This window comes from Alnus glutinosa, chromosome 8, assembly GCF_958979055.1.
Source record: "Alnus glutinosa chromosome 8, dhAlnGlut1.1, whole genome shotgun sequence".
Taxonomy (NCBI): domain Eukaryota; kingdom Viridiplantae; phylum Streptophyta; class Magnoliopsida; order Fagales; family Betulaceae; genus Alnus; species Alnus glutinosa.
The window spans coordinates 23,874,432-23,899,459 of NC_084893.1; the positions used below are offsets into that span (position 1 = coordinate 23,874,432).

At 35.7% G+C, this 25,028-nt stretch overlaps 2 protein-coding genes across 2 annotated transcripts; one reads left to right on the forward strand and one right to left on the reverse strand.

Moving 5' to 3' along the window:
- Positions 1-4,560: 4,560 nt before the first annotated feature.
- On the forward strand, positions 4,561-9,929 carry LOC133875306 (trigger factor-like protein TIG, Chloroplastic). The gene is made up of 13 exons (XM_062313398.1): positions 4,561-4,943; positions 5,357-5,440; positions 5,520-5,648; positions 6,258-6,346; positions 6,497-6,680; positions 7,062-7,146; positions 7,242-7,396; positions 7,652-7,744; positions 7,837-7,929; positions 8,579-8,659; positions 8,815-8,964; positions 9,246-9,341; positions 9,684-9,929. Exons 1-13 carry the CDS (start codon positions 4,614-4,616, stop codon positions 9,759-9,761), a joined length of 1,647 nt encoding a protein of 548 aa, XP_062169382.1. The 5' UTR covers positions 4,561-4,613; the 3' UTR covers positions 9,762-9,929.
- A 1,935-nt stretch (positions 9,930-11,864) lies between these two features.
- On the reverse strand, positions 11,865-23,391 carry LOC133875192 (nuclear/nucleolar GTPase 2). The gene is made up of 11 exons (XM_062313225.1): positions 22,890-23,391; positions 22,193-22,326; positions 21,230-21,359; positions 20,937-21,097; positions 20,393-20,494; positions 20,179-20,283; positions 17,999-18,127; positions 16,966-17,106; positions 15,955-16,055; positions 15,351-15,408; positions 11,865-12,407 (listed from the first exon to the last, which is right to left on the reverse strand). The coding sequence occupies exons 1-11, from the start codon at positions 23,119-23,121 to the stop codon at positions 12,051-12,053; spliced, it is 1,650 nt and encodes a 549-aa protein (XP_062169209.1). The 5' UTR covers positions 23,122-23,391; the 3' UTR covers positions 11,865-12,050.
- Between the last annotated feature and the right edge of the window lie 1,637 nt (positions 23,392-25,028).

A 25,028-nucleotide genomic window follows, 5' to 3' on the forward strand; every position in this document is an offset into this window, starting at 1 on the left:
ACTCCTTCAAACATCTTTAATTATAAACATCAACAACTAATTATTGTTTATGATAAAAATAAAGAACACACACACTATTCTAGCTATTTTGTTTGATCCAACAACTGAAAATACTGTCACTGTCACATGGTAATTACATTTCACGTTAATAGTTTAAATTTTATAAAAATAAGTGTCATAAAACTATAAAATTATGCATTCTAATTTATATTTTAGTGACCGACATGATTGCGATAACTATGAGGTGAACTTCTACGTCTATTTTTGAAAAATTTATGGTAAAAGTTATAGTGTCATGCATTAACAACACTTTACTAATTGTATTTGATACAATATACAATAAAAAAAAAATAAAAACTTTTACAATAATAAATAAATGAAAAGGTATTTCATACGTTTTCCCCGATAAAGCACGTGTCACTAAAATGGCTCGGTCTTTAAACGTACATTTAAAAAAAATAATAATAATTACATTGGTTTGCCTCCCACCAAAATGAAATTGCAATATATAACATATAGGCATCATTATTTCATAATTTTATTTTTTTAAAAAAAAAAAAAAAAATACAGTAATATTTTACCATACAAAGTTATGTATACTACAGTATTTACGTGAAAACTTTTTGATGAGGACACGTATAATACACGACAAAAATCTTCATGCATTTCACATGCAAAAAGTACCGTCGCATCATTTTGTAAAATATCTTAATATCCTCTCTTTTTCTTTTTTTTTTCCTTTCTTCATGATCACAACTTTTCCCCACGCCATTTTCCGGTAAAACTTTTCATCATCCCTTCTTTTTCTTTTTCTTTTTCTTTTTTCTTTTTTTATGGTTACTAATTTCTACGCTCATTACGGGACATATTGGGCGGCAGCTGGAAATTGTTTCACTGTATTTCCATTTTCCTCACCCTTTTTCTTATATTTGACTGTTTATCTTTTGTTATATATATATATAAAAGAGACTGTTTATCTTTTGCTGTACTTAAATAAATAAATTTTTAAAAAAAAATTAAAAAAAAAACCACTTTTTCCACACGTCATCACATCATCCTATGGAAAAATGTTGTACAATTAATCCATTTGCATAGCTGGAGAAATTTATAGGAATTTAGAAGGATATTGCATTCACATTGGATGATGGACTAATTAGTTAAAAACTAAATAGACACATCAAAATAATTTTTAAATTATTTTAATCTTAGAATATATTTTCAAAAAAAAAAAAAAAGAAGAAGACTAGAAGAGGAGGAATATGTGGATCACATCATACATTATAACAATTAAAAAGCACAAAAACCTTTCTTAATAACCTTTAATAAAATAGTAATTTTTATTTAGTGAACGAACAGTAATTAATATAGTCATTGAGTCCATTGATTGAAATAATGGTGAGGCTGTTCAAATTTTGACCCTTTCTGTACGTCCACGAGAATAATAAAAGCCATTAATTAATTGCCACCGGCCTTCAACCCAATCTTTTCGGCATGGCATAATTAATAAACTTAGACATCGCATGATCCTAACGCCATAATCGAGAATCGGCTTTTAGGTGATACATGCATCATGAAAATGACATCCTTGTCTAGGAGTCAACCATAATCCACCCAACTAATTAATTTACACCGTCACAAATAATTTTTTTTTATTATTTAGCATATGAAAATTATATAATTTTTTTAATTAATATGTGAGAAGCAAATAATTTTTTAATAGACATATTAAAAAAGTTTGTACTTTTTACATGTTCAAAAATTAAACCACATAACAATTTTATAAACTGCACTACTCACGTGCTTATTAAAAAATCATGTGATAGTCACAATTTGCTATTGGATGGGAACGCCATCCAACATAAAAACTCCACAAGCTAGGCCATATGCCACAAACATTTTCCAATTCCAATGTTTATTAGGTTAAAGCAAGTTGTCAACAAAATCAATAATTGAAGTTTGAAAGACTTCGATCAAATTCATAAAAAAAAAAAAAAAAAAAGACTTCGATCAATAGCTCGATCGGCCCAACCAGTGCATCAAGTCCTAATAATATTGAAACATGTCCATCAAGTCTCAATCCATATCCTACTTTAAGCCATTTCAGTCATCTCCTTATAAACATTAGCTTCTTACTGTTTTTTTCTTTTAATTTATTTATAATGAGGGAGTTTAACATTAAGATAAATGTTGTGAAGAACTAGGATAGATTGAACAATAATTAATATTTAATTTTGATGGCTTACCGAGGAGAAAAACTAACACAAACGCTCTTTTTTTCTCTTTTCTTTTCTTTTTTTATGAAGAAAAACTTTTTTCGGGTAACGCCACTCTATGTACCTATTTTGAAGTACAAACCTTAGGTTCGTGCAAACCGCACCGTCAACGCAAACCAAGCAAGATTAAGATACGTGACCTCAAGGGATATTGATATCACTTATGACTTATGAGAATTCGAACCACCAAAGACCAAAGCCTACACCATTAAAATACTAAGTGCAAGTTGCATGATTGACTACTTAAATGTTGCCATACTAGATTATAGTTGTTGAGCAAAAAACCTAGCTACCAGCAATGCGTGACTAAAACACTAAAGTTTTGGCCCCTGCTTTTAAGCAAGAAATTACTCTGATTTATGAGATGACCTAATCAGCATTTATTGAATGCCTCTAAGACTTGGCGCCAAACATTCAAAAATTATGCTTCTGATGTGTGTGCTGATACACCTTTTTTATTTTTTTATTTTCTATTTAAATATGAGGAACGAAAAAGGAAAATTACAACAATTAAAAACACAGAAAATGGGTGGACAACCCAAACAACAACTCGAAACAGATAAAAAATAGAACAAAAAAAATACCATACACCTTTTTTTTACTCTCCATTAAGTGTACCTTTGTAATTCTAGGTGGTGATGAGCAGACACTTCATTGGCTCAAGGCAGAGGTAAGCATTTATTAGGACAATGGCACAATAGGCTTTGCATTTTGGGTTCTTTTTGGGCTTCTTGTAGGCTTTTTTATGTTTTTTTTTTAAAAAAAAATTAAAAATAAAAAATAAAAAATTACTATGGACTTAATTTATATATGCCATTTTTTTTTTATTATTTTAAAGTTTTTTATGAGCTTTTTTTATATGGGCTTAATCTAGTTTTTGAACTAAATACACTTGTAAATTGTAATATGAAAATAGAAATTGAATTGTAAATATTAGACAAAATTAGTATTTATAAAGTAAATTCTTATTGAAACAACGTCGTTTTGAAACTAAATCTTGAAACGACATTGTTGTTTTATAAAACAATTTTTTTTTTTCATATATATATATATATATATATATATATATACATTATCTGCCCACCCGAGATTAGGACTTGCCCTTAACCTATGCGGATTGTGGACAGACATACAGCAAATGCAAGCGATTTCTAACCACCCACCTAAACACCGCTATAAAATACGAATTTGTTTAAATATCCACGTGGTGTAAGACTTGTAATTTGCAAAACATACATTTGATGTGATTTTCCACAACTAATCTCACAACGAGTAAGTTTTTTTATTTTATTTTTATTTTTATTTATTTGTTGGTTAGGTATAAAGAGCAAAGTTGGCTCCAAGCTCAAGTGGTACGTTCTAGCTTGGAATAATTAGGGGGCGGTAATTTGTGTTCGTAAGTTGGATTTGGATGATATCAATATATATTTATAAAATAATATAAGTTACCTTTAACTTTAACTATTTAATTAAACGGAAAAGACCGTTCAACCCTGACTTGCTAATTTTATATGGAATATGAGTCGTATAAAAAATTATCAAATTTTATATCGTGTGTCGGAATTGAGTCATTTCAATACATGATTATAAGATTATATAAATAAATTATAACCTAACCAATTTAATTAAACGGTTCAAATCCTTTAATTATAATATTATATTGTACTTATTCATCAAGATGTTTCTTATGAGTCTTTAATGAAACCCTGAAAAATCCTTCAAATTAAATATACATATATAGTAAACAGTTAGACATTAACTTAACATATATAGTTTTAACCCTTTATGCATAAGAAGAAAATCATAATCCTAGAATATATATATATATATAGACTTAAAAAATTTACATAAATTTAGAAGAAGAAGAAGAAAAAGGTAAATTGTACGGATGGTTGAATTAAAAGCAAAATCAGTAAAGGCTTTTAAATTTTTTGACGTATTTATGTAAATTTGTTTTATTTTATTCTATAACGAATTATTGTCGTAGATTTTTTTTGTGAAATAATAAAAAAAAATGCATCATAAATGGGTAAAACCATGCAAATATAAGACAACAATACTTGGAAAATTGGGACTTAATAAATAATTAGCGTCTCAAGTCTAATACGTCGTAACAATTTGTACCGTTTTCGTCACTGAAGAACTTTATTCTGACGGAAGTCGCCCTTACAGATCCTTCACAAAAAGTAACATCCAAGAAAACAACGACTGTCGTTTAGTGCGCCATTAGAATAACAAATAGCTGTCCTTTGACGACATCTAGGCTCTCACACACAAATATCCTACAAAGCTCTCTCAGTCTCTCACTGTTTTATCTTTTAGCTCTTGCATAGACCAACAATGGAGCTATGCATCAGTAGCTCTACGAAGCTCCTCAACAAGAACCCATGTCGACCCCCTCACACCCTTATCTGTTCAACCTCTGCTTCTTCTCTCAGAAACCCAGTTCTCCAATTCAAGCACAGACCCTTCGGTTCTCTCAAGCTTCTCTCTCCTTCCCGCCTAATCCACTACCTACAACCACTTCCATTTCCTCGAAACCCGTGTCATTTCGCTGCTTCAGCGTCTTCTTCTTCTTCTTCTTCTTCTTCGGTCGCTCTTGGCAATGAAAAAGAAGATCGGCTTCCGGCCGATATCGAGGTCGAGGAGACCGAAGAACCCAATTGCAGGGTGAGTCTTTCTTTCGCTACTTAATTGTCTGAGATATTTTTCAAGATAAATGTTGTTATTATTTCTTCATATTAATATCATTGATTTGAGTTTTACTTGGTTAATTCAACTGGGTTCCTTCATCAGCTAAAAAGCTTCTCTCCCTCTCTCTGGTTTTTGGCTTGAATGGGCCTTTTTCTAGCACTTCCGAGTGGATTATTGGTTACTTAATCCAACTGGGTCTTCTATTTTCGCATAATTCAAGATGTTAATGTATGCCTCTTTTTCTTTAAAAAATAATTATAAAATTCAAGTACTTTAAAAGTACGGCATATATGTTTTTGGGTAAATGTGGCTCGAATTTGTGGTTATTGTTATTTTATTAGTAATAGGTATGAATGAAATCTCTATTCCTATATTCTCTCTTTGTGCAGGTTAGATTGAGTGTACAAGTTCCACCAGCTGTATGCGAGGATTGCTACAACAGAGTCATAAATGAGTTCATGAAGAAAGCGAAGGTTCTTATGGGAGGAAAGATGTTTTAGCCTGTGCAAAAGGAAATTTCTTATGTTTTATTATGGTTTTTCATGTACTTAGGTCCCTGGATTTCGCCCCGGAAAGATAGTTCCCGAAAGTATTCTTGTAAATTATGTTGGGAAGAAAAATGTCCAAAAGGCTACCGTTGAATCTATTTTAAAGAGGACACTTCCACATGCCATGTCCTCGGTACGTTGAAAGTAACATTCAGTTACTTTTTCTTTTCTTTTTTTCCTGTTTCTGTTTTGAAAACTTACAAGATTGCTATTTTACAACCTATCAAAAAAAGATTGCTATTTTACATATTGCCGGATTCACTTCATTTCATCGTATTTACATCCATATATATGCTTGCATTGAGTGTGGAATTTGCGAGTTCCGATTTATTGTTTCAAGTTCTATGTAATAGCATTTAAAGGGTCCATGCTGCCCTGTTTAAATTAAATAAGTTAGATGGTTCATGATCTCTAACATATTTGCAAGAGTTCCAAAGTTTGATTTCTGTAAAAGAAAGTATGCAGCACATTGTTTTATTATACATTCCCCAAACCCCAAATGAAAACCATTTGCTGCTCACCAAAGCCTATGAAAGTTGCATCAGCTGTTAAAAGAAGAAATCATTTTGGCTGTGAATTGCCTTTCAGTGAGGATTTGAACTGATATATAGCTCAGTTCTTCTGGAAGAAAGAGCTTTGCACCATTTATTTCACAGTGAGCGTTGATTTTGTAGATTATTTAGGCCAAAGACCCTATCTTGACCTTTTTCCTCTTGAGTCTTGACACTCTTTTATTCTATAGGTAACAGGAACGGCTTTGAGAGATTCAGTCCGCATTGTAACCAAATTTTCCGAGATGGAGCAGACCTATTCTTCTCTGAACTCTCTCAGGTTTGTCGTGTATTCGTCTTATAAGCTACAGTTCACTTGCATGATCTTACTATCTTTATTCATTGTATATTATAAGGAGAGGCATATATTTTTATATATGTACATTGTGTGTGTGTGTGAATCATGCTTGCTTATTGACTTGTGCTCCAGATATGATGTCATTGTTGATGTGGCACCTCAAGTTAAATGGGTTCCTGAGAATGGATACAAGAACTTGAAGATTGTTGTTGAAATAGATAGTGACATAGATGCTCAGAGGGCTTCTGATCAAGAACTGAGACGACGTCACAAGTCCATTGGTTTGCTGAGAATTGTAACTGATAGAGGATTGCAGGTAAGTCAAGTTAATTTAGTCTGACAAACATATAACTGGTTGCTTTTTCCTTTTAACTTCATTTTTATCTTTTTTTTTTTAAAAAAAAAAAGGAATATTTTTAATTCAAACCTTCATGGTTTATTTAGTTTAAAGGAAGATAAGCTCTTCTAGATCCTGTCAAAAAGTGCATGGAAAAAGTTTGGCCAGCATAAACTATTCAACCTTTCTTTTGCAGCAGTCATGCAATAATCAACAGATTACAGCACTTGATGCCATACAAAGAAATTCATTTATTGATTCTTATATTCTTTGACCATAATTCTTTTGTTTCCTCCTGATTTTTGTTTGGTTTATTTTCATATGATTTTGGTAAATCATAAAAGCTTGAACCTTCCACAGATAGGTGATGTTGCTGTCCTTGACATATCAGCAACAACAATGGATCAAGATGAGGTTCAAAAGATTCCATCTGCAGAGAGTAAAGGTCTGCCAGTATGCACCGAAGATTATACACATTCTGTCCGTTTTTTCGTGTGTAATGTATGCATTTCCTTGCTCAACTCTACATTCTGCGTGCAGGTTTTCATTTTGATACAGAAGATGGTGGTAAAGTACTTCCTGGTTTTCTTGATTCCATTATAGGAATTCAAGGAGGTGAAACAAAGACCTTTCCTCTTGTATTTCCTGAATCATGGAAACAAGAAAATCTCCGTGGTATTCATGCTCAATTTACTGTGAGTGCCTTCATTTCAAAAAGGTCCAATTATAAAATGAAGAGATACACATATACATGAAACATCATTGCATGTTTTCTGTTTTTTTTTTTTTTTGGTGTGGGGGGGGGGGGAGAGAAGACATGGTTCTTATCAGCCTCCTCTTCAATAGTTCAATCTGTCAAACATGCTTAAATTGTTTTCTTTGATAATCAATGTATGCTCATAGTACTCAGCTTAAGAAAATGTTTATATTAATTATATACTCATTTTTAGGTTGAATGCAAAGAACTATTTTACAGAGACTTACCTGAGTTGGATGACTCCCTTTCTGACAGGCTTCTTCATGGATGCACCACTCTGAAGCAGGTAACCCTTGTGCACTCGCACATACTTAAAAAACATAAGCTCCCTATCCTATCAACTCTGAATGAAATTTTTTGTGCTTTAAAAATTTGCAGGTTAAGGAATCATTATTACAGAGATATCTAGAAGTGGAGCAAACGGCTAGAGAACAAGCAACAGATAATGCGATTCTAGACCAGCTTCAAAAGGTGTATTATTCTTCAGAAATAGCACAATCAAAATTGAATTCGTTTCTTGTGGCTTTTGATTGGTGCCTGCCCTTCTGAACATTGCTATGCATGGCTTTACTCTTTTTCTACTTTTGAGTGTCGTGCCTGTGTTGCATAAACTTATGATGGAAAAAAATTCTTTTTTTTTTAAATATGTATTTACGTGTTAAAAAAAAAAAAAAAAACTTATCAGATAAGGGTTCTTGATTATCCGTGTAGGCACATAAACATTATCCAATTGCATGTTGGAACACTTGCATTCACATGAATGTAGGTGACATGACCTACTTTTCTAGTGGATCCACATAGTCCATGCATGAGTCTTACATGATTTAGAAATCATAAATATCACGGAGAAACATGATGTACCATTGAACTTTCTTTTGGCATTATGATCCTCTCTCTTGACGGGATCTATATTTTGATGAGACCATGTAGCCAGCCTGTAAATAACAACTTGAATTGATGTTGATCAAATCTATCATTTAGTTCATCCTGTCAGAGGAAATATGATAAATCAATCGCGAGCATTATAGTGAAACTATGATCCCTACTTGAAAACCTTCCTTCCTTTTCTAATAATTTTGAATTTTCATTATATATATTGTACGTGTATTGTTATTTTCAGATGGTCGAGGTTGATGTTCCTCAATCTTTGTTTGAGGAACAAGGTAGGCAGCTTTATGGAGCCAAACTTCTAGAGATACAGGTTGGTACTTGGAAAATATGTATTATTTCAGGGTACCCAATTCAGTTTTGTAAGGTTCCAAAATTCTACCTATAAGCATGTTTTGGTTTCAACTGTCTCTCATTTCCTCAATTGTTGTGTATCTCAGTTCTCATTCTAGTATTATGGTGGTACAGGCGAATGTGAAACTAAATGAACAACAGTTAGCTTCTCTATCAAGTCCAAAGGCAGTAAACGAGTTTCTGGAACACCAGAAGGACAATATATTGAATGCAATAAAACAGAATTTGGCAGTTGGAGATATATATAAACGTGAAAATTTGCAGGTAAATATCAATATTTAGAGATAATTTTCTCATGAATTTTGTGAATTTATTTTGTCTTTCTGCTCTTGACTGTGATGCTTCCTATTGTGTTGTATGGGCTTCACAGGATGGGAAGTGTTCAGTGGCCTTCCAATTGATCTCATCAGAATTAGCCTTTTTAAAATTTTAATAAATATCATTTGCTGGTTAAAAAAAAGAAGTATCACTTGCTTTACTGAAACGAAATCTGACAATATGTTGCTTTTTACAACGATATGAATATCTGGTTTGGTGGTCTGCAGTTTTCCGCGGATGAGCTTGTGAAAGAGGTCGAGAACTCCATTACTGAATTTAAACGCCAAAGACAAGAATATGATGAGGAGAGGATTAGGGAACAGGTTTGTGTACACCATCCTTCTAAAGAAGTGGAGTAATGACACTGCTTTCATTTTGGCTAAACCTTCTTATAAGCCAATTCTGTTATCTTTAAGGCATTCAGAAGGGCCATAGAACATTTTAGTTGAACAAGTATACCTTTGGAATTAAGAACTCATCTTGTTGATAAACCATACTGTGCTTTTTATGTTCTCAAAATTTCTGTCATTGACCTTCATTTTCTTTCTTTTTTGGCATACATGATAACCTTTAGTCCAAAATTACCCGTTCCCCTCGTGTCTCTCTTGGTAGGATAACTCAAGGGTTGTTGACAATGAACTAATTTCCCCTCTGGAATTGTGTAGGTACAGGAGATAATGGAGGGAGCAAAGGTGCTTGAATGGTTGAGAGAACATGCAGAGATTCAGTACATAACCAGATGAGAGAGAGAGAGATAGAGAGCAGAACGCATGCTTTAAAGAGGCACTGCTGGTACTCAAAATTTTTGCCTCTCCTTTTATGACATTCTTCTTAGAAAAGATTTTTTATTTTTTTTTAAAAAAAATGTTAAATACAATTCAAGATTGTGAGAAAGAAATTGTATTCGGTTTTGAATTTTTTCATAAACACAAATATAACCCAACAATTTTAAGTTTTGGACGCCCGACGACACTAAGAGCCTTCATGAGATTGCGTTAAAAAGTTTAAAAAATACTTTTAGTACCTAAAAGGCTGTGTGCGCCAAACGAAAAGTTGGTATGTTTGATAAAAAACTCCAAAAGTATTTTCTTTGACTTTTTTAATCTAAAAATAGCTAAAACGTACCTTTTAGAAAAGCTTTAAAATGTTCTTTTTTAGAAGTTATTTTTTACTTCAAAAGCTCTGCTTTCCAACGGAATTTCAAATAGGCTCTTAAGATTTTGGAAAGACGGCATGATGAGGTTCGTGTTAGGTGAGATGCAAGCAGCAGTTCCAGTAGCAAGGCTCGATATTGGCTTGGTTGTTTTTTTCCTGAACAAATAACTTAGAAGAAGATCAAAGAACAACATCAGATCAGCAAGAAACAATGCTACTATAATACAATAAAATATAAATGGACAAAACACTTGGTCGGTTGATCCAATGGAAGGCTTGCTTGCGAAGTATTCCGGCGATTTGAGAGCATTAGCTAATCGGAGGATCCCGGTTGGATTGATGAAAACAAAGGTGATCATTGCAAGAGCGAGTAGGATGAACTTGTTCACCCCGACGAGTAGAGAGACTTCAGACTACCATTGTAGATGCGTGTCATAATCCTAAATGGAAGGTGCTCAATCTTATGCATTGTGAATTTGGACGCTGGTTATTACGGCATCTCAAATCAAAATCCCAAGCGCCTGAAAGGAGTTGAAAGATAAGAGGGAGGTAGGAGAGCCTAAATAACCCTTTATTTTCCATAAAATAATTTTACAATTTTTGGGGTAATTACCTTTTTTCTCCCATGAACTACCGGTCATTGTCAACATGCCACACAAACTGACATATTGACTAAAAGAGAGCATGTAATTACAATTTTTGTACCTTTACCTCCTTCTGTAAGTTAAATTCGTGAAAAGACTCAAATACCCTAACTCAAGTTTCAAATTTACATATAATACCTTAAAATTAAACAATTAAAAAAAAAAAAAAAAAGGAAAAGGAAAAGAGGGGGTAGCAGCCACCCCCTCTATTTTTTTTGTATCTTTACCCCCCTAATAGAAGGGGGGTAAAAATACAAAAATAGTAATTGCATGCTATTTTTTGGTTGATATGTCGTGGTGTCATGTTGACAATGACATGTAGTTCATGAGGGAGAAAAGATAATTACCCAACATTTTTTTTTTAAGGTTGCCCAAAACTCCTCTCTTCAAACCCCATATACTACTACCCATTCTCCTTTGCCGAAACCACCCTCACCAACACCGGCAAGGCAACCTCTTCTGGAGCCACCCTTTGCAAGCACAACCCCCACCTCCTCCCAACCCAACAACATAGATGCATGTCTCAATTGCAACTCGTTTATTCTCTTTCAATGTCGACAATGCGTGGAGTTCGATTGACAATCTTCGAAAATTTTGAGAAAGAGCGTGAGTAGTAAGTAAAGTTGCAGTTGCAAGGATTGAACAATTCATTTGCGATTGAACTTTGAATGCTCTATCGTGTGACCACATGGTGGATTGTTGCATTTCAGTTGTTCTAGACACTAAGCCAGAGTTTGATTAAATCGGCTTGAGTTTAAGATTGAGTTATTAACCTTTTAAGTAATTTTAGATGTTAATCATTTCATATTTTCAGTGCAAAGCATGCAGCAAAGCATGTATTCAAAAACAAATTTTTAGGTTGAGAGTCAACAACCAAAAAATCAGCAGTTTCCAAAAAACAGTTTTTAACTAAAAACACTATATATATATAAAAAAAAAATATTCTACATAGAACCAAACGGAACCTTAATGTAATTTCCATTTTCAGAGATAACAGCAATGCACCTTCCAATTTTAAGGGGGCTTATGGCCTTTAAGACATTCCAGTCGAGTGAAAAATTCAAATTTGTCAATCGAATTCCTTGTACATGATATTGGAAAAAGAAAAAAACCTTGTGATAGAATATAATTAAATAGTATAATCAAAACAAATCTGGCAGGCACTAACAAAAAAGAACTAGACATTCAAAACTTCCCAGACTACAAAAAGTGACTCTTGCTCCCCGGTATAAATTACGGCTCACTAGCAGGAAGTTGGTCGTCCTCAGTTGGAGGAAGAAGCTCAGGCATATTACTCTCGGCAGCTGGGAGCTGCGCATCTGTATCACCCTCTAACTCTTTCTCACTGAAGAGATCCCTTTGAACAGGGACAGATTTTTGTTGCTGGGATGAAATAACACTTGCAATGGCTTTAAAAGCAGCAGATGCTTGACTGCTCTCCACACCTTCATCTTTGTCAGCGCCAAAAACATTGGGTTCCTCCAAGGATTCAACTTCTTGTCGTGGAGGGGGCACAAAAAAGGGTATCTTACCCCTCTGCCAGTCGTGAAGGATCATCTTTCCCGCCGTCATCAAGTCAGGTTCTCCACCCTACACAACCACCATTCAAAACACAAAGTCAGTCACGAAGCACTTTGTTTATTTCAAAAGCAAAAGGAAAACATTAAGATATAGAGAGCTAATTAGTTGCAATGCATAGTTTAGATAAAGCATAATTAGGTAAGGACAATTGTGAAGCATCAAAAGTAAGTAGCCACAGGCATTGCATATATTAACCGCCCCAAAGGATTTGCTGGCTGGAATTAAATCATATTTATAGGCAATTGCATTATTTTTGGGGAAAAGAAGGAAAAATATAACCCATTATCCAAGGCCAAGAGAAGTAATGGTTTCAATTTACCCAGCCAGCTAAAGTGCTAAACAGAATCTACCACCACATTCCCAGCAGCCATTCATCTCTCACAGCTGAAAGTTAATGGCCTTCTCTAACATTCACCTTGTCCAAATTAACTGTCAACTTGTATCTGCTCATTTCCCCCTAAGCTCTCATGAATCATCATCTCATGCAAACTTTCCACTATTTCAACACCAAATGACTTAAAACATATAAATTGCACCACGCTTGACATGTACATAAATTTCCAGCTTCCACAATATTTAATCTCAATATCCTAAGTGGCCTTATTGCTGCCTTTCCTAATAAACCAATGCTTTTTTTTTTTTAAAAAAAAAAAAAAAAAAACTAAATGGCATCTCCTACCCCATCATAAGTAAGGGTTGGTGGGTAACACTCACAGGTTCAACCCATATGCATGCATGAGTTATACTTGCCTATAAAAAGTTTTTCAAATAATTTTATTCAGCTCTATTCTACAGGCATTCGAGATATATCAACTCAAATATGTGTATGATATAACACCCCCCCCCCCCCCCCCCCTCTCTTTTTTGTGGTTAAATAGCCCCAAGGGGAAGGGGAGGATAATCAAGCAGAGACAGGAAGTGTAGAATATCCCCCCTTTTTGTGGAAGATGATGATAATGGGTGAAAATCATCATGCTAAGTTGAGTGTAGAATATCGTGAGCATTTGACAAAATTAGTATCGCAATATCACCATTAAGCATACTTTTCTATGTTGGTGAATGACTCTCCGTCTGGTTTTCCAATAGTTCTTGTGGCTTGAGACAGGAAGATCCTTTGTCTCCTTTGTTGTTGTCATAGTTATAGAGGCGCTAAGTAAAACGATCACCGCTTCAGTGAACAGGGGTTTCTTATCTAGCTTTTCTGTGGGGTCTAGAAATGGTGGTGCTTAACATTTCTCATCTTATTGCGGATGACACTTTAACATTCTACAGGGCAAATCCAAAATACCTCTGTCATTTGCATTGCTTGTTCTTATGTTTTGAGGAAGTTTCAAGCTTGAAGATTAATTTGGCTAAATCAAAACTGGTCCCTATTGGTAATGTTAATGATGTAGAAGATTTGGCGCGCATCCTCGGTTGCAGGGTGTCTTCCTTGCCTTCGAATATCTTGGTCTTCCTTTGGTAGCTTCTTATAAGGCTAAACCTGATAAAATCCATTGAGCTTTACTCTTTCACAAAATGCACCTTAAGGGAATAAATTTGCTCAAGACCCAAGTATACCTTGGCAATGTGGGACTCTTAACAAAACCAATGTAAACATGCCACCCTTAGAGAAGATTGAGTGTCGTTTATAAGAGTACCCTCTCTAATGTGCCTACATATATATATATATTTTTTTTTCCACTCCCTTTGGGCATTGCCAATAGTATAAAGAAGATTCAGCAGGATTTCTTGTGGGTGGTATTAGCGAAGAGTTCAAATTTCATTTGGTAGGTTGGAACAAGGTTTGTTCTCCGATTTCTAAGGAGGGTTGGGGGTCCAAAATTTACTCCTATTTAATCGAGCTCTCTTTCGGAAGTGATCATGGCGCTATGCTTTAGAGAGTGAGGCTCTATGAAGAGTGCTAGGGGATTCTAAATATGGAAGCATGCGGTGAGGGTCGAGTTCTAATGAGGTAAATGGGTCGCATATGGTTGGTCTCTGGAAAAATATCATGAGGGGCTAGGGGGGTGTTCTCTAGATTCACTACTTTTGCAGTAAGGGATAGTTCCAAGATTAGATTTTGGCATGTCGTATAATGTGGGGTCCAAGCCCTTAAGGTAGCATACCTGAAGTTATTTAGTATAGCTCGCCTTAAGGATGCTTCTCTTGCTGATCACTTACAGCTTTCTAGTGACTCAACACATGATTGGGAGGCGAATTCCTTCTTGTTTTTTCAATTTGTTGTATTCTATTAGGATGAGGGGGCGTGGAAGACAAGCTTGTTTGAACCCCTTCCAAGAGAGTGTTGTTTGAGGTCAAATCTTTCTATTTTGCCCTTAGCCCCCATGACAGTGCTCCCTGACCCTAGGAGTATATTGTGGAAAAAGATTTCTTTGAGAGTGACTTTCTTCGCCAGGTTGGCTGCTTTGGGGAAGATCCTCATTACAGATAACTTAAGAAAGCGGGATCTCATAGTGTGTGTTGCATGTGTCAGAAGAGTAGGGAAACTGTAGATCACCTTCTACTCCACTATGAGGGCACTAAGTCCTTATGGAATTCTGTCTTCGGTCTTTGTGGGTTAGAGTGGGTTATGCCTTGATGGGTGGTGGGTCTCTATACAAGTTGGAAAGGGCATTTTGGTAGCTTTTGGAGTGCAGCAGAGTGGAAGATGATTCCACCATAATGTAGTGCATCAGGAGAGAAAGAAACACTACAGGTTTTGAAAATTGCAGGAAGAGGATGGTAGAAATAAAGGCCTTCTTGTTCAAAACTCTCTACTAATGGACAGCTGCCTATTATTGTTTGCTTTTTTCTAATTTTCCTGACTCGTGATCTCTAGTCTTCTTCTGATTAGGCATTTCTCTTGTATACTTCTTGTGTAGGTAGAGCCCTTTCGCTCTTAATAAAATTTCGATTACTTATCCCAAAAAAAAAAAAATCACCATTAAGCATGAAAGTTAAAACAAGTACCTTCAAAAGCTTGCCTGTCAATTTGCATAGCTGAACCAAAAAGTCATTTTCATCCTCCCTGAGAATATCACCGTGAGAAAATATTTAAGTTGTGAAAACAGTGTCGGATAAAGGAATTTGGAGTCTCATACAGAAACTTAGGCAAAAGCAAGCAAAATAAAGTACTGGAACTAAGTAATTGCAGTTTGCAGCACTTGTTAACGAATTCCTAGATTAGAAAAAAAGGCAAATATTGAACTACACCGATTTCAAATTCACTAAAGCCAAGACTTAAAGATGAGTATCACCTGAAATCAATTAAAAGCAAGCAGTGATCCATGCAAGTTTATATCTAATATCCCATTATTGGGATACTGACATCAAGGAGACAAATAAATGAGCAGGAATAAAAGTAGCATGAATTTTGAATTGTGAAGATTTGAAACTTTGCTAATAGCTGCAGTTCTAACACTAAGGAACGTTAGGAAATGGAAATTGCGAAGAGACCCATTCATCCAAAAAAAAAACTGCAAAGAGACCACTGGGGAGTCAGGATGCTCTAAAAGGTTCCATTTTTAATCATGACATGACGTTAAAATTCCAACTACAGAGAGAGTTGACACACCAGTCCTTTATCTTATATGCTCTTTCCAAGTGCTGCTTCTTCACACGTTTCAAAACTTCTCCAATGTGTTCTGAAGCATCCTGCAAGTTTGTGACACGTACCTGGATGCAAGGGCAAAATCATTATTTTAAAACGACATAGATGATTCATAAAAGATTGATTTGTCTAATAAAACACTGGAAGACAATAATAAGATATAAACCGGCACACAATAAACTCCTTCAAAAGGATTGAGAACACAAGACAGGATTTAATAATCCTACAGATCTAGTACTGCAATCATTGGGTGCGAAAAGGGGTCAAGGGGACATATATAACAAAGTAAATCCAAATAGGCTAGCCCCAAACACAAGATATGAGGTACAATTTATTTACTGATTTTTTATTTATTTATTTATTTTTTATATAAATAATTGAGATATCATTAAAAGTGTTAAGGCAACAATTTATTTACTGATATGATAAGGGGATTCTTATATAGCAAGTACAACATATGCAAACTTTTTAAAAAGTTCAGACATATGAACCCAAAAATCATATAAAATTTGGCACGCCAAAATATGACTAAATTCAATAGTTTTAAAATTTTCTGGGCATTGTTATACAAGGCTAAGAATAACTAATTAGGAAGAATAGCAACTGAAATATACATTTCAGCATTAAAATGTTCTGCAGAACTGGAACATTGACATATGCAGAAGAAATGTTTCTTATTGTTGCATGGGCTTCTGTTTTTAAGATACACTAAATTAACCTTGTACCATTTTAACTCAAACATCAAGGCACTTTGAACATGAGGCCTTATCACACACACACATACAGTAGAAGTTTGACTATGACATTCTCACATAATGCAACTCAATCATGCTTGTTATTCACAAATTAAAAAAACAAAAGCAAAGTTGACAAAAAAAAAAAACTAGGATACTTTCAACAAATAGCATTAGCAAATCAATGTTTCAAAAATTGTAACAGAACTTTTTCCATGGAAGCATAAAATTAGGAACATACCACACCCTTCAATACAATATCTGTTTCGGAGTCATTGTTCTGGTAAACAACTCCGGGGCAGTCAATCAAGAAGATCCTCTTTGTGAGAGTTATGTACTGCCACACTTTAGTCTCACCTGGAATAGGAGCAACCTTGCAAACCTTGAGAGGAAAAGAAGCACACAAGTATGTCAGCTAAACTAAACCAATAGAGTAGCAAGCTTCATCAACAACTTTGTTACACAAAAGCAACAAAAGTCACTAAAATCGGACTCTCTTTCATTTTATGGATAAGCAAAATTGAACTTCTCCCTCAAGAAGGAACACTAAGATATAAAATCCTAAGAATGGGACTCTCTAACAATATGTCCTTTGCAGGCAAGCTTCTTAGTAGTGACAGTAATAGTAGAATGTACATGGTATGTATAATTTGAGGCACCCAAAGAAATCCACTTGCAAATAAGATTGAGATTCAAGCAGAAACGAAAGCACCATAATTGCATAGATATCACATGACAAAATAACTTCTGCTGGCAGGACTAAAACAAAATTCCTACAACAATTGCACAACCATGAAGTTTGCTGCATGGATTTAATAATGTTTTCTTGTATTTAGCCCTCAAAAGCTCCCAACTTGTGCATGTGCAAAGTAATTCATACAGTAGGTTGATCTACACCCTGACATAATGACACCATAAGCACAAGGAGGTTGAGAATATTGTAAAACAAGCTACACCTTATATCAGCTAAAAAAAAGGGCAAACTGACCACAAAACTACCACTCAGGTAACTATCTGAAATGAGAAGTATGCTATGTATGTATGCACACATGTGCAAAGGGTGAAGCAAATTGCTCAATTTTTTTTTTCCAAACTCCAACAATCAAATTACTATAAAATATCAAATACAACATATATATCCATTCTATACAAAAAGGCTTACATATATGTATATTTGTGTGTATTGTATATTACTTGTGTGCATGTGCTTATTAAATTAATCGTGCCCAAGAACTACAAAATCAGAGGCAGCAAAGGAGAAAGAGAAATATTACATTCTTCGTACGTAGTGTGTTGATGACCGAAGACTTTCCAACATTAGGATACCCAACAAATCCGACAGATATAGCTTGCTTGTCGCTTTTTAATCGAGCAAATTGTCTCAATACTGATAGAAGAGAACCCTGAGTCCAACAAAGAGACAAATTTGAAAAACTTGCATTAGAACTACAATTTAGTTAATTCAACTAAATGAAGCTATTTTTTTTTTAGTTGTCTGCCAACATAAGTGTTTTTTTTTTTTGATAAGTAATGTCAATTCATTAATAAAGCGCAAAGGGGTGCAACCCTAAGAGGAACGAACAGAAAATAAATTTAAAAATTCTGCATGCGTAAAAACATTTAAGCTATGATGAGACATTCTTCAAGGCCCAACTAAATGAAGCTATTTTTTTTTACTTAAAACCTATTTAGTTAATAATCTGTTTCTATTTTTTTTAGTTGTCTTTCAAATCTGTTTCTATTTGGAACGGGGTTATCGAGAAGGTGGATCGAAGGCTGGCTAGTTGGAAGAAACTTTATTTATCCAAGGGTGGTAGGGTGACGTTGATCCACAGTACTCTTTCCAGCATTCCTTCTTATTATTTATCTATGTTCCCTATTCCTGTGTGTAGCTAAAAAACTGGAGCGGCTTCAAAGGAATTTTCTCTGGAACGGTATGGGTGATGAGACTAAATTTCATTTAGTCAATTGGCATCGTATTTGTTCTCCAATCAAGGCTGGTGGTCTGGGAGTTCGTAATGTTATTAATTTTAATCAAGCCTTATTGGGGAAGTGGATCTGGAGGTTTTCTCAGGAGCGCGATGCTTTGTGGAGATCGGTGATTGAGGTGAAGTATGGGAGTGTGAGGGGAGGTTGGTGTTCTTTACCGGTGACGGGGCCTTATGGTGTCAGTGTTTGGAAGTTTATTCGAAGGGGGTGGGACAATGTTGCCAAGTTTTTGCGTTTTGAGGTGGGTGATGGGTCCCATATTCGCTTCTGGCATGATTTATGGTGTGGGGACAGGCCTCTCAAGCTCTGTTTTCCAACTTTGTATACTATTGCGCGTTCTCCTGACGCTTGGGTGGTGGATAATTTGTCTATGGTAGGGGATCATTAGAATGTTCTCTTTACGCGCAATGCTCCGGATTGGGAGTTGGAGATGGTGATGTCCTTTGAACAATTATACTCTACTCGGGTTCGGCATGGGGAGGTTGATAGGGCGGTGTGGATTCTTTCCAAGAGGAGGAATTTTGAAGTGAAGACCTTCTATAAAGCTTTAGCTTGTCACGAGGCGGTTTCTTTTCCTTGGAAGGGTATATGGCGTGTTAAAGCTCCGAAGCGGGTTGCGTTCTTTGTATGGACAGCAGCTTTAGGAAAGATTTTAACTCATGACAACCTTCGAAGGCGTGGCATTGTGGTGGTTGAGTGGTGTGTTATGTGTAAAAAGCATGGGGAATCCGTTGATCACCTCCTTCTCCATTGTGACGTGGCTCGGGTTGTTTGGAGTTTCTTTCATAGTTTGTTTGGGGTGGAGTGGGTTATGCCTAGTAGTGTCTTGGATTTATTAAGTACTTGGGGCGCTTTGCTGGGTCGTGGTCCTGTTCACCGTATTTGGAAGCACGTTCCTCTTTGTGTTTTGTGGGGCTTGTGGCGTGAGAGAAATTCTAGGCTTTTTGAGGATGTGTAGGTTCAGGTTGGGGCTCTTTGTAGAAATGTGCTTAATATATTATATCTTTGGGTGTCGGCGTATAGCGTGAGTAGTATGCCGTACGCTGATTTTTTACTTTCTTGTTCGTTTCGGTCCTCTAATTAGGGGCTCCTTTGTATACTTTCTATGTACTAGGGTTGCGCCCCTCTGCGCTTTTTAATGAATTTTTACTTATAAAAAAAAAAAAATCCTAGAAATGCATATTCTGTTTATAAGGTGGGATGCATCTAGTAATGGCACTTTTAACATGGAAACTTGCACATCTAGAGCTAAAAGTATAATAAATTCTTTTCTAAATGCAAGGAGATTGAATTGAAAGTGCTCAGTATAGCAGAGTAAATAAAAGATAAGATAATATTATAGAAAAAAAAACATTTTTCATTGAGATAACCAGAATTAATATGCAAAGCATATGAAAGTTTGTCAAAATTCAAGAAATCAACAGGTACCATCATGACCACAAAGTTACATGAGCAGATAGGGTACCTTGCCAAATGACTTGTTGATGCTCGCATGGAATGCAAGAGTTGGATATTCCTTAGATAACACTCTAAGCCACCCTTTAGTTGCCCAAGCAGGAACCAAATCACACTGAGAAAACCAGGTATTAAAATGCTCAAGCAGTTTAACAGGAAACGTGGAAGAATAAGGAAATCCTTAATGATCCCACAGAACTCTCAAATTGTGAAATGCAACAAACCTTGTTTATCAAAAGGATCAAGTGTTTATGCTTGCAATGCTCTTTCAAATGTCTCTCTAGATGGTAACATCTTGTACCTTGTGGGTCCCTAGCGTCCAAAACCTGTAATGCATAAGAACAAATTGAGAGAAACAAAAGAAAATAGTTGGGGAAGGGCGTATGTTCAATTATGAACATGTCCTACCAGAAGTATGCTGGCAAGGACAAGTATGGCAAGCAAGCATAACAAAATCAATCACAAAATTGGAAACTATACTAAAATATCTAATTATTCCAACCATCCATGTAACAAGCTCCTTCTGCAACATGGTCACAGATTTTTAACTATCTAAAATAATGTCTAGGAGGATGAAGCAAGCACTGTCATAAAAATAGAACTTCAAGAAACCATGGAAGGATGAGCATGATCCAACTAAGGTACATGAATTTGGAGAATAGTGAAAAGAAGCACCAGAGTTCAATCTCATCCCATATATTTCCTGAATCTAACCCATGTATGAGAATAGTTTTATACATTTCAACCAAGTAAAAAAGAAACACTAACCTGGACAACCACATCCGAAGAGTCTATTACTTTATAGAGCTCACCCCATATGCGTTTACTTTGACCCTTCTCAAACATTGTATGCCGAACCAGGTCCCTAAGTCCATCTTCTTCATCTCCTTCTGCAGAGGCATTGGTAGCATGCTTCTGCTCAAAGGTATCTACGCAATTAAAAGGAAAAAAATCAAGTAACTAACCATTAGTAAGAAAAAGTTTAATTTTTACAACCACCATGACCAACTAAATGGAAAGAAGGAGAACAGGAGAAGAGAGAGACAAGAACATTCATATACCCTGAGAACCATCAGCTTTCTTAGCCAATGACTCATAATCTGCTGCCAAGAGCTTTGGACGCTTCCTCTTTGTCTTAGGTCCAAATGCATCCCCAAAAGGCTCAGTATCAAGAAGATGAACTCTGGCTTGCTTCAAGACATAAAAACGCACTCTGTTGGTAAATATAAATAAATAGCGAACATAAATACATAATGCTTGCAGCAACAAGATAAGGCTCTGCCTTCAGCAGTTGCTTGAAGGATAAACATGTTCCTATTTCCATTGACAATTCTTAATAACCATCCAAAAAAGACCCACGCTTCTCATATATTATATGAGATGCTCTAACATAACTAGGATTAAAAAAAGTTCCACATGGGAGAATGGAGAAATCTTAGATCCCCAACAAGATACGAAAATTTTCAATCCCCAAGTGAGGCTTGGCAGACCATATCTGAAGTTGATAGTATTGGAAACTTAAGAAAAATATGATCAATAGAACAAGCATATTTGGGAGCAAAGAATAAAGCTCATCATTTGATGAGTTTACTTAAAATTAATCCAAGCTCCAAACAAGTATTACACCGACTACATGCATCTAAATCAGGTAACTTTGTCAAACTATATTGATTAACGTTTGACAATTTAATTATTCATGCACTGCCAAACTGATATTGATAACCTCATTTTAATAGTAAATTAGTAATCTAGATATTTCCAAGAAATGGTAAGCATGGAAGATAACCATGCGACACTCAAGGCAGAGGAACAAAACAACAATAGTTCAGCTAAAAATGGTAAAAGTGATTTCCCTTTTTCCCTTGGGTGTACAAGGTGTAATTAAATTTCTTACTCTGCCTCAAAATGGAAATGCTTTGCCCGTGGGAAAGGTAGGGCCTCTAACAGCTCCTGCATAGCTACCGGCCACCCTCCCATTGGTAGTACTAAATGCACTAAAGCTCAAATTCAGAAAGGCCGCATACCTTTTGGCGATCATTCAAGAGGGACAAGGGCAATTTCTTCTCCTTCAAAATGACATTATAGCTACTAGACATACGATTTTGAAGCTCTTCACGGAAAAATTCAAGCTCTTTCTGATTCACAACTCGGGTATTCCCTGCAAATTCAGCCAACAAAAAATCAATAAAAATTGTAACTTCGTTAATTATCCCCAAAATTAGAGAATGGTCTCATTTTTCCACTTCTTGGTGAGGAAAACTGCTGCAACACTCAGCATTTCCTTCGCATAAAAAAATTCTCTACACAAAAGTAGCTATTTGGAAATATGTTCTAACATTGATTATCGCTCTGAGAAAAACTTTCCTTTCAGAATAAACTTAAATAAGTTAGTGTACATGAACCATGATGTAAATCTTGTTTCTTCAATTGCAAATGTAATAAAGCTTCCAGAAGGATTAGGGCAAAATAATATACGACTAAAAAGTAATTTTCCAAACTTCTATTGTATTCCCTAATAAAATTATATTGTTTTCTCAACAATACTTGCAAATTCCAACACAGGCACTCTTTAATCCAGCCATAAGCAGACATTAAACCCTAACAATTCAACAACCTACACAGTGGCATTCATTGCAATCCAATTCATCTATTGATGACTACTAAGAACTTCAACTCACGAATGCATAAAGTTGTGCGTGTGCATATATAGGTATATCTTACCGAACCAGCGGCGGTCAGGTTGGATTCGAGTGTTGGGAAGCTCCTTGGACTGAAACTCGTTCTTGAGGATCTTGCCTGATCGGTTCCGCTTGGGCCTCGTTTTGTACATCTTGAGCCGCCGAACCGTGGCAGCGGTACGTGAACCATTGCTCCCGTCCGTACGGTTCGCGTCCAGGGAGTGCTTCGGCTTTCCCGAGATGTTTACGTTCCTCTCCTTCGTCTTCTTCGCCATCTTGGATCCTGCCTGGTTGCTGTGAAAGTGTGGGAAAATTTAGGGAAGACGTAACCTAGGGTTTAAGGCGAGGGCAGAGATGGGTCGGTTTTCGCTCTCTCCGAATACGGTGCTTTTTGTTTGACTGTAGAATGAGGATCCGGATAGAGGAGCCGGTTGATGGTTAAGATTTCTTTTAAAAAAATCAAAGGTGTAAAACCTGCCACGTCAAAAGCAACTGGAGGCAAAAAATAAAATAAAATCCCGCATTACCCTCTGTTACACCGTCCTTCGGCGTCACCGTTGAAATTCTAGGTGCGTTTGGGTATTGAATTTTGAGAATTAGAATTGAATTCTAATTCTATTTATAAATATCGAGGTAAAAAATTGTGTTTGGATGTTGAATTTTGAGATTGAAAAATATTATATTTTAATGGTAAAAAATGATTGGAAGTTTAAAAAGTTGTGTATAATGATTGGTATTTTGAAAAGTTGTGTAAAATAATAATTTAAATAATAATAATTTATTATATATTGATTATTTAATTAAAAAATAAATAAAAAATTTTAAAAAAAAATTAAAAAAAAAAAAATGATGTAGGGGTGGCTGCCGGTTGGCAGCCACCCCTTTGGGGGTGGCCGGGGGAGGCCGCGCGGCCACCCCCCGTGGCCGAGGGAGGCCGCGCGGCCACCCCCAAGGGTCGGGGGTGACCGCGCGGCCACCCCCGCTGGCCGGGGGAGGCCCGCGCGGCCACCCCCGCTGGTCGGGGGTGACCGCGCGGCCACCCCTATTGTTTTTAATTAATTTCTTTTATTTTTTTTTATTTAAATTTGTATTATTTTATTATTTATATGTGGGACCCACGCGCTTTTTGGGAGACAATTTGTCCTGCGCGTGGGGCCCAGCCAGTACTCAGATTATCAGCTTAAAATTCAAACAAAATTCGGGTCAAATCCGAGTATTCGGGCGGGTGGGCGGGTTTTAGAAAAAATCCGAGTGGAATAATTATTCCACTCGGTTGCCAAACACATCCTAAGACTCCGATGCAAAAACCCTTCACTCGTTCAGGTTCTACACCCAAATAACAAAAAATCAGGCTGACCCAAAACCTTATCTTCTCAAACCAAGTGCTAAAGACGTCAAAACCAAGTGCTTGAGAGTGTACAACGATGATGAGCCTGTGATGTCCCCCACCTCCGGTGCTCGGTTCAATCCCATACCGGAATCAAAACTATGTTGGATTGCACCATTGTGGTTTTGGGTTTGGTTGAATGTCGGTTCAAGCTTACAAAACAATATAAGATGACAAATAGGGCGATCCAATAATAAAACCTAAATTGCTTTTCTATTTAAATAAATTTCACAATAACTTCTCTCATTTCTTTTTTATATGCAATTTAAGTATTATTTTAAATAAAAGAGAGAGATGAAATATAGGGATTGTGTTGCATGCGGCTTTTTAAGAGATTTTTCTATATTTAAAAAATAAAATAAAATTTAGTATGTCTATTGCTAATGCTCTTGTTCGTACCATATTGCTCTTTTAAAATTTTAGTACATTAAGAAAAAGAAAAAGAAAAAATTAAAACATAAACAAAAGTGGTGACGTGGTGGTTGGACTGCCCACTCCACCTTCAAAACTTTATTCAGGGCGGCGGGACCTTGCCCCTAAGTTGCTTAAGGTAAGAGGCTGTAATGTTTTATAGATATGATACATTACCATTTAAAGATATAATTTTTGACCATTTTTACTACGTGACAACTTTTATATTTATTTATTTATTTATAATTTTAAAAAAAGAAACTAATTTTTATACAATTCAAATGAACAACTCTTTCACAACTCAAAACATATCGGTGAAAGGAAAGTGATACATGCATTACAAGTGCACAATTCTAAAGTACATTAGGGTGAGGCCCACACATG

Bases quoted from the DNA above. Each gene is read 5' to 3' on its own strand.
- LOC133875306 (XM_062313398.1), top strand. From the start codon at position 4,614: ATGGAGCTATGCATCAGTAGCTCTACGAAGCTCCTCAACAAGAACCCA. The intron at 4,944-5,356 runs GTGAGTCTTTCT...CTCTTTGTGCAG, and splicing joins CCGAAGAACCCAATTGCAGG to GTTAGATTGAGTGTACAAGT. The intron at 7,147-7,241 runs GTCTGCCAGTAT...TTCTGCGTGCAG, and splicing joins TCCATCTGCAGAGAGTAAAG to GTTTTCATTTTGATACAGAA.
- LOC133875192 (XM_062313225.1), bottom strand. From the start codon at position 23,121: ATGGCGAAGAAGACGAAGGAGAGGAACGTAAACATCTCGGGAAAGCCG. The intron at 22,327-22,889 runs GTAAGATATACC...CTGAATTTGCAG, and splicing joins ACCTGACCGCCGCTGGTTCG to GGAATACCCGAGTTGTGAAT. The intron at 21,098-21,229 runs GTATATGAATGT...TTAATTGCGTAG, and splicing joins GAAAGCTGATGGTTCTCAGG to ATACCTTTGAGCAGAAGCAT.